This window comes from Diceros bicornis, chromosome 31 (assembly GCF_020826845.1).
Source record: "Diceros bicornis minor isolate mBicDic1 chromosome 31, mDicBic1.mat.cur, whole genome shotgun sequence".
NCBI lineage: Eukaryota > Metazoa > Chordata > Mammalia > Perissodactyla > Rhinocerotidae > Diceros > Diceros bicornis.
Genome location: NC_080770.1, coordinates 125,602 through 138,242, shown reverse-complemented (window position 1 = coordinate 138,242; position 12,641 = coordinate 125,602). Strand labels below are relative to the sequence as shown.

The 12,641-nt window shown below is 56.6% G+C and overlaps 2 protein-coding genes across 2 annotated transcripts; both read left to right on the top strand.

The window, feature by feature from the left end:
* The first annotated feature begins 4,588 nt into the window (after positions 1-4,588).
* LOC131395478 (interferon-induced transmembrane protein 1-like) lies at positions 4,589-5,773 on the top strand. The gene is made up of 2 exons (XM_058527336.1): positions 4,589-4,978; positions 5,562-5,773. Exons 1-2 carry the CDS (start codon positions 4,730-4,732, stop codon positions 5,754-5,756), a joined length of 444 nt encoding a protein of 147 aa, XP_058383319.1. The 5' UTR covers positions 4,589-4,729; the 3' UTR covers positions 5,757-5,773.
* Positions 5,774-9,946: 4,173 nt separating this feature from the next.
* Positions 9,947-11,622, top strand: IFITM5 (interferon induced transmembrane protein 5). The gene is made up of 2 exons (XM_058526036.1): positions 9,947-10,210; positions 11,015-11,622. Exons 1-2 carry the CDS (start codon positions 10,025-10,027, stop codon positions 11,225-11,227), a joined length of 399 nt encoding a protein of 132 aa, XP_058382019.1. The 5' UTR covers positions 9,947-10,024; the 3' UTR covers positions 11,228-11,622.
* Positions 11,623-12,641: the final 1,019 nt, after the last annotated feature.

The following is a 12,641-nucleotide window of genomic DNA, read 5'->3' as shown; positions in this document are numbered from 1 at the left end:
CTGTTAGTCTTTAACATGATTAACAGGCCTCACTGGTACCCTAAGCGACTGTTGGTGAGGTTTCTCATCATGATCTCTGCCTTCCAACTTTTTAAATTTCTCCAAACTGGGGCAAGTAGAACAGACTTGGTTGCAGCCCTTTAATGTTGGGGGTGCCAGTAGGGTTTCCCCTTGACTGGCCCAACCTTAGGCAGGGCTGTATTAAAACCGTTTTTTAACCCCACTAATGTCTGTTTTATTCATCCCACTTTTTAAAACAACCATCTAAAGAGTCTCGTCCTGCAGGGGTGAGTCCTGTGACTTTTCCCTTTCTGTTTCCTCTTTGTTTCCTCCTCTTTGAATGTTTGCTTTATTTACCTTATTTTCTAAAAACCCTTTTAAAAATTTCCATCTTATTGAGAAAAGTCCCTTGATTTCCCCCCAGGCTTCTTTTATTCTCTTATTAATTAACCTAATGCTTTCATTAGCATTTGTAAGACGATGAGGGGAAGCTGAACCCCAATTTGATTAAGTTCTTAAGGCTAATCGTTATTTCTTTGTATTTTCTTTTAATTTGGTCTTTTCATAGGTACCAATAAAACAGCTGTTTATAAAAAGAGCTCTCTAAAAATGTTTCCAACTTAGAAGTTTTTCCAACTTAAGGGATCCATCGTCTGGCCATTGACAAGTGGGATCTTAATGGCAACTGAAACCAATAAGCCTTTTACGGCATAACTATGGACTTAGGAGGTGTCCCCAAAAGAGAGTTCAAAAGAAGCAGCCTTCACAAGATCCAGAACGTTCACTCCCAAAAATAGTCTAAGAAAGCAGAGGCCTTCGTCGCACAGATGGTAAGGAGGATGTAGTGAAAACAGTGTCTCCGGTCTCCCAGGGGAACACGGATGCCTCTAGTCACAAACCTGCTAATCTGTGACGCTGGCAGGTGCTACGGGAATTGAATTTTTCCAGGAATAACAAGCAATGAACCTTTGAGAAGACAAAGGTTTCTTATAGACTGGGACCCCTTATGACAAACTCCCCTGGGAGCTGACACAGCTGGACAAAGAGAGTGCATCTTGGAACCCCAGTCTATTTGACTGGCTGCCAAGATGCACGCCAGTATGTGCACCCTCTGGATGGCAGAGAACAGAGAGGTCACAAAGCTAAGACCTCAAAACATAGAATTTGTGCTCATCTTCTGTGCACATTAACAGCTTCAGCTAAGACTTGGGTCTCTTAGAGCCAAACCAATACCTAAGAGGGATGTTCCGCAGGATTGGGGATTGTATGTTGTTTTATGGAATGCCTTGTTGCACTGAAATATTCTTAAGGTTGGCAAGTGACCTGTGTCATCTACCTAATTCTGTGAACGACTTATGCTATCACAAGAGTCTTCTTGAGGTATTGAGTGCCCTAACGGCTCTTAAATACTCAACCTGTGCCCAACAATTTTGTGGCCTTTTGGCTTCCAAGGTGTCCCTTAACAACAACTTTCACCCCTGTGCATATTAACCCACAGTGAAGTTTACTGCAGGCCGGCCCAGGCAACAGGCTTTGGGGTCTATGCCTGCATCCTGCACTATGGTTTTTCCTTTTTATGACAAATGACACAAAAGACAGAGACAAGGCAAAATGGTGACCATCTCTGGGAGGAGAAGGATCAATAAACCAATGAGTACTCAAGCCAAATTTCCCAGAGTTGCTGACTCCAAGAAGCTATCTTTACCAATATTTTCTCCTGCTAATCTAAATGTAGAAAAGGAAAAAACTCACCACTCTCACTGCCACTGGACCCTGAGGCAGAGATCCAGGAGACTGACATGGTAAGAACCCTCACCTCCTGCTACCTCTTGTCAGGGGTCCAGGATCTCGCAGCTGCAGTAGTCCAGGAGCCAGCAGTGTGCAGATAGTGAAGTTTTATCCTGTCCAAGTCACCCAACTGCAGGGGAGCAAGACAATCCCTCTACCCACTAGGTCCTTCTGGCTGGTCTAAGAATTAAATTGACAAGAGAGAATAACAGGAGAAAATCAAAGTTTAATAACATATTGTGGGAGATCAAGATTTGGCCACCCTGAAAAATATCTCTTTACCTTGATTGTTTTCTCTGAAGGACATTTGACCTCCCCCACTAACTGCCTACAGAATTTGACATGGTGGCTCCTTCCTGGAACAGATCTTCTATCATGATGGCTGTAAAGATAATGTAGGATAGAGGTTACAATAGAAAAGGCACCAAGCCTCTTTTATCAAAAACTCTGTCTCTCCCTGACCACATTATCTATAGATGACCCTGAAAAGAATTGTCTTCCTGCCCTCTGAAGTCCCAGGCCACTACCTGCCCCCAACACGCTCCTCGCCTTTAGCTGCAATACTTAAGCAAGCAGCTTAGACAGAGGGACGAGTTGCTCATTTCTGAGTTTCTCCCATGTATACATGTTATTAAACTTGGTATTATTTTCTCCTGCTAACATGTCTTGTTGATTATTTGGCCAGCCATAAGAACCTTAAGGAAAAGGGCAGAGGGAGATTCTTCCTCTTCCCCTGACAGTTTTGTATACTTAGGAGAAGCCCAGGAAAACTGGGTAACTCGCCAGAATGGCTGAAGTGACGGCCTTAAATACCATCTTCAGCTAAAGACAAAAAAGAGGACGTTGGGGCAGTGGTTGGGGACTTCAGAGCGGGAGGAAGGCAATTTACATGGAGACAGAAAAGCAAATGTTTGTTAAACAAGTGTTCACTGGGCCCTCTATAGACAATGTGACCTGAGAAACAAGATTTTGACAAAAATGGGCTTGCTGGTGCCTTTCTAGGCCACCGGTTTTACATTATACCATAGTTATCTCATGGTATTAGCTCCTTCCTGGAACAGGCCTTCTATCTTAAATTCTTTTAGGCAGTTAGGGGGAAAATCAAACTTACTTTCAGAGACTTTTATTCTTAAAAATAATCAAGGTAAAGAGACACATTTTGGGGTATCAAATTCCCCGCACACCCTTGAGGGGAACCAAGGGAAGGGGCTGAAATGATCAGAACCTGGAGACCTGGAGGAGGCCCCAGAGTGGGAGACCCAGACCTCTGGGTGGTGTGAGAGCCACTGGGGCAGCTGGAGGCTGGTCTGGGAGCCTTGACCCAACGGGGCCAGCAGGTAAAGGCGACAGCTCCTAACAGGACAGTGCAGGCCTGGCCATTGGCCTCCCACAGCCTGTTCCTCTGGTGAGGACTGCAGACAACAACGAGAACAACCTGATCCTTCTGTCTTAAATGGAGCTGTGTCCTGGCTACTGAGCTGACCTGAACCTCTCCCAGAGAAGGGGGCACAAGCCTTCCAGCCCAGGAGCCATCCTGCCAACGCTGGAGCTTCCTCCTGTCGCCACCCCAACAACACCCATGGGAAATGATGGGGGACAGGAGGGAGGAGGAGGGTGGGGTTGCACGGAGATGCTGGCCCTGTGCTCCGGAGCTGCTGCCAAATGCCCCCGAGTCGTCCTGTCTCCCCCCACAGCCGCCTCCTCACCTCACAGAGTGCCCAGTGTTCTTGTTCCTGGGGCACCCTGGTGAGAGGGCCTGGAAGGCTCCTAGGGGGCAGGCAACACAGCTGCTGGGTCCTGACCTGCAACCAGGAAACACCCAACCCCACCTGGAGCATGGACTCAGCACCACGAAGAGTTGTGAAGCCTGGAGAGCGGGCTTTCTTCTTGAGGCAAGTGCCTGACTTCAGTCTTAATTGCTGAGGCATCCGCTCAAGAAAGTCTGTCTGGAATCAACACTTTGCCAGCCACTGAGCTAGATAAAGAGCCAGGGCACCCCTCCACTCCGGGCCCCCCATGATGATCCTTTGTTTTAGAGATTCTGGTTGATTTAGATAGCTGGTCTTTGGGCTGCTTGTTTGTTTTTCTTTGTGTCTTTGTCTTCCTGTGCTTTAAATTCCCACTCTTATGTTCTAAATTCAGCAATAAAGAGTGAGCCCCGGGAACCCTAGACCCCAGCCTGGACCCCGCTCCATGTCTCTGTCTACCCACGACCTTGCTGTGTGGCCCCGGGCGTGCGTTGTACACTGCAAGACTTGTAAGTAATAAACTTTTTTCTTCCACATTTCCTGATGGTTATTGTTGAAGAGCGTCATGCAATCATAATAAGGACCACAAGGGCTGGTCCATGGTAACAACGGTTTGGAGAGGGGATTTATGTCCATGGGAAGCTCACAGGAGCCAGGTGAGCACCCCCAGGCATTTCTAGCCGATAGCCCTACCATCGATAGGCAGAGACAGGCACAAAAAAAAGGACAGCGGATTTCAGAGAGGGGGCCTGTGACAGCCCAGATGTGGGCTCTGGGGGCGGGGGACGTCTTCTGGGCCTGCAGTGTGGAGTCTGAATGAGGGCCTTGTGGGGCCTTGCGTGGGGACAGTGGGGGGCTGCAGCAGGCTTGGGTCTGGGCTGGGGGAAAGGGTGGGTGACTCCCAGGCTGGGGAAAGTCCCACACCCTGAAGGAGGAGGTGGGTCAGCAGGGACAGGACCAGGCCTGAGTGCCTGGGACAGGAAGCCCCGCCTCAGACCACAGCCCCTCCTCCCACCCCGCCCTGGTGTAACTTGACACTCACTCATTTGTTCCACCCTCCTGGTGCCCAGCCAGTTCCTAATTCCCCCAAAGGCAAGAAAAAGAAACTTCGGAGAAATCGAAACTACTGGGCAAAGGGACGGCCCACTGAGCACCATCCAGTATCCCACCCACAACTGCTCTGTCCCGGCGCCATGAACCGCACTGTCCAGACCTTCGTCAGTGGCACCCACACCGGCGTCCCCCCGACCTACGAGATGCTCAAGGAGGAGCATGAGGTGTCAGTGCTGGGGGCGCCCCAGAGCTCAGCTCCCATGACGACTACTGTGATCAACATCCACAGCGAGACGGCTGTGCCCGACCACATCGTCTGGTCCCTGTTCAACACGCTCTTCATGAACTGGTGCTGCCTGGGCTTCGTGGCATTTGCCTACTCTGTGAAGGTGGGGGATGCTCCAGAAAGTGTGTGAGCCTGCAGAGATGGCACTTGGGGTGTGGGGAGGCCTGGTGTGTGGGTATCTCCTGGTGTGTGTGTGTGTGTGTGTGTGTGTGTGTGTGTGTGTGTGTGTAGGCCACGATGAGGCTGCATGAGGTGCATGGCGATGGCCAGGGTCAGCCTTTGTCCCCAGGACCAGGGATTTCCTTACTGACCAAACCAGAAATTACATCCCTCAGACTCGGGATGTGGCTCCAAGGCTCTCTCAGAAAGAACAAAGGGACTCACAGGAAACCCTGCCCCAAGGTGGGGTGAGTGGCCAGCGAGGGGGCCAGAGCAGAGGGAGGAGGAGTCTGAGGCCTCGGGGAGAGGCTGAGGCTGTGAGGAAGGAGATGGAGGCCCCAGCAGGGAGGGGGCCCACCAGGCGCTGTCCTGCTCAGGCTCAGGGGCCGGGGATGGCGGCTCCTCATGTGGGTGAAGGGCAGGTGGAGGCTGCTCTGGGCAGGGACCAGCCAGGGGAGGACCTGAGTCATAGCACTTGGCTCTCACCAGCACCCTTCCAAGTCCCTCTCACCTCTCTTCTCCTCCAGTCTAGGGACCGGAAGATGGTGGACGACGTGACTGGGGCCCAGAGCTATGCGTCCACTGCCAAGTGCCTGAACATCTGTGCCCTGGTCTTGGGCCTCTTTCTGATCACTGGATTCATTGTTCTTCTGGGATTTGCCAACCTGACCCTCTACCAGACAGCTACAAAGTCCATGCAGGAGGGCAGAGGCCACTTCTAGCTGCCCATGGCTGTGGCCCCATCTGAACATCTGGGCCCTGGTCTTGGGCCTCTTTCTGACCACTGGATTCATTGTTCTTCTGGGATTTGCCAACCTGACCCTCTACCAGACAGCTACAAAGTCCATGCAGGAGGGCAGAGGCCACTTCTAGCTGCCCATGGCTGTGGCCCCATCCCCACCGTCCCTGCTGGCCCCGCATCCTGGGGCTGTTGGCCCTGCCCCCTTACCCCCACCCCTTTCTATAGCAGTTTGCACAGACAGACCTGTCTACACCTGTACTCAATAAAGCTCAACTTTATGTGACAGTGCTGTGTTACCGCTCTTCATGATGGCTGCCCTTGGGGAATGGGGGCCCTCCTGTCCACTGGGGCCAGGGTGGGCGTCACCGGACCCAAGTCTGCACTGTCGGCCGGGAAGGGGCACCGCGAGCCCTTCCACCTCCGAGTGCGTCCTTCCCAGATCCAGAGGGGCGGGTCTGCCAGGGTCCCCTCCATATCTCACCCACACCCCGTTATGTGCCCCGAAAATCAGCGGCCTAACTCCAGGAGACAGCTGTTGGGCCGGGTCCCCAGGGTGGGCCTTGGGAGTGCTCGGGGTGCCGCTCTCCATGGTGTCCCACGTGTGGGGGCACGACGGGGACAGGCCCCGGAAGGCGGATCTGGTGAAGGCAGTCTTTCCTATCCTGTCTCTAAAGATGGATATGCGCCACCTGCTGACCTGGTGGCAGAACTGCCCAACTCAGCAGGGTTGTGTCAGACCCACTAAGTCAGAGCGTCAGGTGGGCCCAGCAGCAATGCATGCGAGGATGGAAATGGAACACTCCAGATCAAACAGGCAGGTTGTCCTGACCCTGTGTCATCCAGCGCTGCTTCTCAACGCCTGTCGCTCTGCTGGCGCCTGGTTCTGCAGGAGGAACCCCTTGGGACCAGATGGTGGCAAAGGAAGGATTCCCAGCCTGGTTCTCCATGGGTCAGCTCAGTGTTAGGAGAAAGCTGGACACAGATGGAGTCTCCACTCCAGCCCCCTCAGGGGTGGCCTGAACACCCCTGGGAGGGAAAGGTCCCCATGGGCAGAGGTGCAAGCCAGTGACTTTCACTGGACATCCCCCTCCAGAGAGAGGACATGTATTCTGGGTGTGGCTGCCCGCCCTGTTCCCAGGCCTCAGTCAGCACCTCCAGGGGCTCAGCATGTTGACCGCTACACAGGGCCCCACATCATATCATGTCTACCCAGTGACAGGAGCAGGGCTTGGGTCTGCCAGTCACGCCCCACCCCACACCACCCTGAAGATGCCTGACAGACCGAGCAGAGCAGAGGTGATGGCCCCAAGGGTGGGCATCAGATCAAAGACCTTTATCAGGTGCTGTGTGGGCAGGGGTCAAGGACCCAAGGGCAGGACCCCCCGGACCACTGGCGCATTCACGCTCTCCATCCCTGCTACTTTGGGTTCTGAGTTCAGAAGTTCTATTTCCCAAAGTGGGAAAGCTTCCGTCAGGTGACACAACAAGGCACGTTGACCTGACTGCCCCGGATGCCACTCAGGCCCTGTGGGTCCTCACGTGAGGGTCACAGGCAGGGCCACTGGACTCTGGCCCTGGAGAAAAGGGAGGGCTGTTGCTCCACATGGAGCCCAGTTTTGGACATGCGCAGTGCCATCGCGCCAAGAAGGGCATGGTGACCAGGGCCTAGATGCCTCAGAGAAGGCGTCACATCACGCAGTCACCTCCTGGGCCTAGCAGGGTAATAGCTGAGGGCGAGGAGACTGTGGGATGGATTCTGGAGAGAAACGAAGAGCACTAGCATGGCCCTGAGACCAGCTGCAGCTGCAGGAGGCAGGTTTCCTTCCACTCACTTCCCTCTTCCAGGTTCCCCCAGGAGGAGGAGCCTACTGGGAGCCTGGAGGGGCCGCTCCCAGAACCCACCTGAAGAAGCCCACGCGAGTAGCTCATGGGGTAGACTATGGCCAATGCCATGATGCACATTCAGACCCACCTTCAGGAAGAAAGGACTCACTCCTCCGGCTGGTGGGAGAGTGGGCAGCCGTCCCTGGGAACTGCCTCTACTGAAGAAAGTGGTGTCACTCAGAGCCACGCCTTCTTCGAGGGGGCATCCTGCTTCCAACGTCTGAGCAACACAGGGGTGTAAAGACCTGGACCCCTCCCTCTGCTCTGGATGTCTCCGAAGGGCCTTCTAAGCTCCAGAGCTCCTGAGAGGTTGGACGTCTTTGTTGAGGCTCAGTGCAGCTCAGCTTCTCCTCTGCCTCATCCTGCTTCCTTTCCCTTCCACAGGGCTTGACCCCTAGAGCTATTAAACGTCCTACACCCGAATCTCCTTCTCAGTTTGCTGTCCAGGGACCACGGCCTGGAGCAACCTTGCAGGGCCTTGTTAGCCACTGTGGTGACTTGGGATCTCCCTCGGAGGAGGTGGGAGCCATTGCAGTATTCTGAGCAGGCGGGAGATGACCTGTCTTCTGCTGTAACAGGATCACTCTGGGGCAGTACTGAGAGTGCCAAGAAGAGGTGGCTCCGCTAATCCAGCAGGAGGTGAGGATGGCTTGGTCTCGGAGGTTGCAGTGGGGGTTGAGATTCTACATGCCCTGGAGGATGGGGCCAAATGGACTTGGTACGGGCGGCAGAGCTGGCAGGGTGAGCCAACCTTTTTGGCCTGAGTAGCTGGATGGGTGGAGTTGCCATCACCTGTGCTGGGAGAGATGGGGCAGAGGAGGTGCGATGGACTGAATGTTTGTGTCCCCCCAAATTCCCGTGTTGAAGCTAATGGCCAATGTGATAGTATTAGGAGGTGGGGGCTTTGGGAGGTGATTAGGTGGTGAGGGTGCAGCTCTCGTGATAAGGATTAGTGTTCTTATAAAAGAGACCCCCACAGAGCTCCCTAGCCTCTTCCACCTTGTGAGGACACTGATGAGTTGGCCATCTGCAACCAGGAAGAGGGTCTCACCAGAACCCGTCCACACTGGCACCCTGATCTCGACTTCCAGCCTCCAGAACTGTGAGAAGTAAACTTCTGGTGTTTATGATCCACCCTGTCTGTGGTACTTGGTTATCGCAGCCCAACTGACTATGACAGGAGGTCTGGGGGGAGGAACCCGAGGTCTCTGGTTGAAGAGTTAGGCTGGAGATCCCACCAGCCTCCTCCATGGAGCAGCACTTCAGTATGTGAGTCAGGGGTTTGGGAGTGAAGTCTGGCCCTTGGATGTCAACGTGAGTTACTTACAGCCAAGAGGCTGCTGGGCCCTCAGGAGGGGATGAGACCAGGAGCAGCCTTGAGTCACCCCCAACATCTCTGGACCGGGGAGGGCAGGAGGAACCAGTCAAGGAGGCAGAAGCAGCTGCCTGCCGGTGAGGGAGGAGGGTGGGCCCCATAGCGAGCACGGAGAGCTCACTGCAGGCCTGACAGCCATGTTAGCCTTATGGCTGGTCCCCGGGTCTCCTCCCACTGACCCCCCACATGCGGCCCCCCCCTCCCCGCGCGTCCCCCCCCCCCCCCCGTCCCCCCCCTCCAGCCTTCCCTCCTCCCTACTCTGTTTTCTCCTGAGCACTGACCCTGCAGGGGCCGGTCCCCTCCCACTAGCAGGGCAGCAGGGACTTTTGCATTCCCAGGCTGGTCACTGGTGACCAGAAGGTGATGTGGGCAGAGCCTGAGCTGAGTTCTAGGAACAGATGGGCTGGGGTTCCAGCAGCCCTGGTCCTGAGGAGGGGGCCGAGCACAAGCCTGGGGGGCTCCAGCCCTTCCCTGACGCTGAGGTAGCCTCGCGCCCGCGCATGGCCCTGAGGTGGCCCTCCAACTCCTTTTGGCCGCTGGGGAGGGGGCTCCGGTGGGGAGTCTGCAGCCACTACACACCCCCGCCAGCAGCCTTTGGGGGTGTGAGGGGAGCGGGTGTGCAGTTGGGGGTCTCCCGCGGCTGGTATGCAGCCACCGCACACTCCCCATTAGCAGCCTTAGATGGGGGGGCTCCCTGGGGCGGGGCTTGAGGGACGGAGGGGTTCTGGTGGGAGTCCGCGGCCACTGCACGCCCCCCTCCCACCCACAGCAGCCTTCCATCGAGGCTTTCGCGCGTAGGGGCCAGGGGCCGGGAGGGGGGCTCGGGGCGGCGGGCGGGCCCGTGCCCGGCTCCAGGCTGTCATTTGTCGTTATATTTAGCGGCGCTGGCCGGCCCGCGGGACGGGGGGAGGGCGGCGGGCGCTATAAGCGGCCTGGGGCGCCCACCCTCGGAGTGGAGTCTGCGCGAGGCTGAGACGGCGCTGGAACCCATGGACACGTCGTACCCACGCGAGGACCCTCGGGCCCCCCGCAAGGCGGACGGCGCCGCCCACACAGCCCTTGCGCTGGGGACGCCGCGCCCCCCGCCTCGGGACCACCTGATCTGGTCGATGTTCAGCACCCTCTACCTGAACCTGTGCTGCCTTGGCTTCCTGGCGCTCGCCTACTCCATCAAGGTGGGCGGGCGGGGTGCCTCCTAGGGGCCTGTTTGTCCAGGGGACCCAAGAGTGTTTCAGGGGGCGCTGCGTGCAAGGTGTGGGCAGGGGTGGGGTCTCTGTGGGGGTTGCTGGTTAGGGGGGGCTTAGAGGCTCGTTGGGGAGCTGCTTATCAAGTAGGGGGAGAAGGGGGTCTCCAAGGAGAGCTGCTTATGAGGGGCTGCTCCCTGGGCAGGGCGGTAGTGGGCGCTTTTCCGCTCATGCGGGCTTCTCCTAAGGGGGTGCTGCTCACAAAAACAAAGGGGCTGTCCTCAAGGGGGTCTAGTCCATCCAAGAGAGCAGAGTCGAAGGGGGCTTACCCAAGGGGGTCTCTTTCATCAAATGGGGAATTTTCACATGCTGAGGGTCCTGTGAACAAAGACCTTGGCTCCTGTGGTGGGGCAGGGGTTTGGGAGGGGGTGGGGGGTGATTCTCAGCACCCCAGAGGACTCCCCACCTAGAGAGTCCCTGGAGGCTGGCCTGGTATGGCCACTGGGTCCACAGCTGGAGTGGGAGGAGGCAGGGGCCCCTTCCAGCCTCACCTTAGGCTGAGGTCCCTTAAGACCCAAGGCACCGCTGAGGGCCAAGCCCAGGTGTTTATCTGGGGGCCCTGAAGGGAGTGGGTCAAGTCAGGGCAATGTCCCCTCAGGCCGCATCCCTCCATCCAGATTTTGGGTCCAGCACGGGCCCTCCAAGGTGTGGACCCAGTGGCTGCCTGGGGTGGGGGAGGCAGGGACCCCAGGCCCCAAGCGCGTGTAGAGACCTGGCCCTGCCACTGGTCTGCAGGCCCGAGACCAGAAGGTGGCCGGAGACCTGGAGGCAGCCCGGCGTCTCGGCTCCAGAGCCAAGTGCTACAACATCCTGGCCACCATGTGGACCCTGGTGCCCCCTCTGCTGCTCCTGGCACTGGTGGTGACTGGCGCCCTGCACCTGTCCCGGCTGGCCAAGGACTCTGCTGCCTTCTTCAGCACCAAGTTCGACGACTCAGACTATGACTGAGGGGCTGCACCCTGTCCCCGTCCTGACCCAGGGACCCCAGTCCCCAGGGTGCTGCCCCAGGGGCTCCATCCTGACCCCCTGGAAGCCCAACTCGACTATAGGGCCTGCTGCCCACCGCCCCCGCCTGGGCACCCTGAAGACCCCCTTTGGATCCCAGGGGCTGCACTCCAACCTCCGTGGCTCTGATCCCCTAACTCCCTGCACCCCCAGACCCTCCCTCCCCACTCACCAGTCTCAGACTCGTTTCACAATTAAAAGTGCCTGGTTCCAAAAGTGCCTCCTGGGGTGGGGGAGGGTGTCCTCCTGAGGGAGCTATGCTAGAGACCACTGCAGCCAAACCCCGTGGACTGACCCCAGTGTCGACGGGAGGGACACCCCCTTCTGTCTGCTTGGCTGTGCCCCGACTTTCCCTTCGCTCAGGCACTGGGTGGCCTGTGGCTTCTGGGGCGGAGGCGCCTGAGTATTTTAGGGTCAAGTTTGGGAACTCCATTGGTCTCTGCTGCCTGCTGTGGTTTAGTGGCCTGTCTTCCAGAACGGGTGTGATGTGCCTCCCTGATTCCACGTGTGTGCCCATCCCCAGTCTGTGTGCACGCATGTGTGTGCACACAAGTCAGGTGGGAGTCCCTAGCCAGTGAGCTCTCTCATCCTCGTCCTGCAGGTTCCTCTGGGTTGGGCACGACCTCCTTCTATGGGTCGCTCTGTCTGTCCTGTGACTCCTGCGTTCCTTGAATTCTGAGACATATCGGTTCCGCGGTGGGTTCCCTCCCTCGTGGATCAGGGGGGCTGGACACAGACACACAAGCACACAGGCATGGTCACGTGGTCATCCATGCACATGTACATCATACACATGTGACAGGATCGCACCCCCCCACACAACTGTGCAGAGAGGGAGGAAATTGGGGGGTGAGGGTCTTCTTAGTGTCTCTGGTGCTAGGTACGTGTCCTTGTATTATTTGACCTCCCTTGTGCCCGCCCCGGCCAGAACCAGCAGAGCATGGCAAAGGGGGTTGCTAAACAGATACACACACCCTGTGTGGCTGGGGTGAGGCCCCTTGGGCCTTGCTGTGGCCAGGCCAATGACAGGGCAAGCTAATTGCAGGGCCTTAACCACAGGGCAGCTCAGAGTTTTGAGCACCCCACCCAGGGTGCCTTCCCTCCCCACTCCTGCTCATTCTGCCTGGGCTAGGGGTGGGGGTCTCTGTCTAACAGCTCTACTTGGAGCCCCCAGACAACTCCCACCTAGCCGCTGGCCCAGCTGTGTCCAGGGTGCCAGCAGAGAGGGTGCCGGGCCCACACTGGACAGAGGACGGGGCAGTGTGCCAGTGCCTGGACCAGGATGGAGACAGCATGCCACCCCTGAGCTCCAGGCTTGGCCCAAGAAGGGACCAAACCACGCTGGGCACAGAGGCTG

What these genes read in the sequence shown, in the direction of transcription:
- LOC131395478 (XM_058527336.1), top strand. Translation starts at nt 4,730, where the DNA reads ATGAACCGCACTGTCCAGACCTTCGTCAGTGGCACCCACACCGGCGTC. An exon ending in CATTTGCCTACTCTGTGAAG is followed by an intron (nt 4,979 to 5,561) that starts GTGGGGGATGCT and finishes CTTCTCCTCCAG; the next exon opens with TCTAGGGACCGGAAGATGGT.
- IFITM5 (XM_058526036.1), top strand. Translation starts at nt 10,025, where the DNA reads ATGGACACGTCGTACCCACGCGAGGACCCTCGGGCCCCCCGCAAGGCG. An exon ending in CGCTCGCCTACTCCATCAAG is followed by an intron (nt 10,211 to 11,014) that starts GTGGGCGGGCGG and finishes ACTGGTCTGCAG; the next exon opens with GCCCGAGACCAGAAGGTGGC.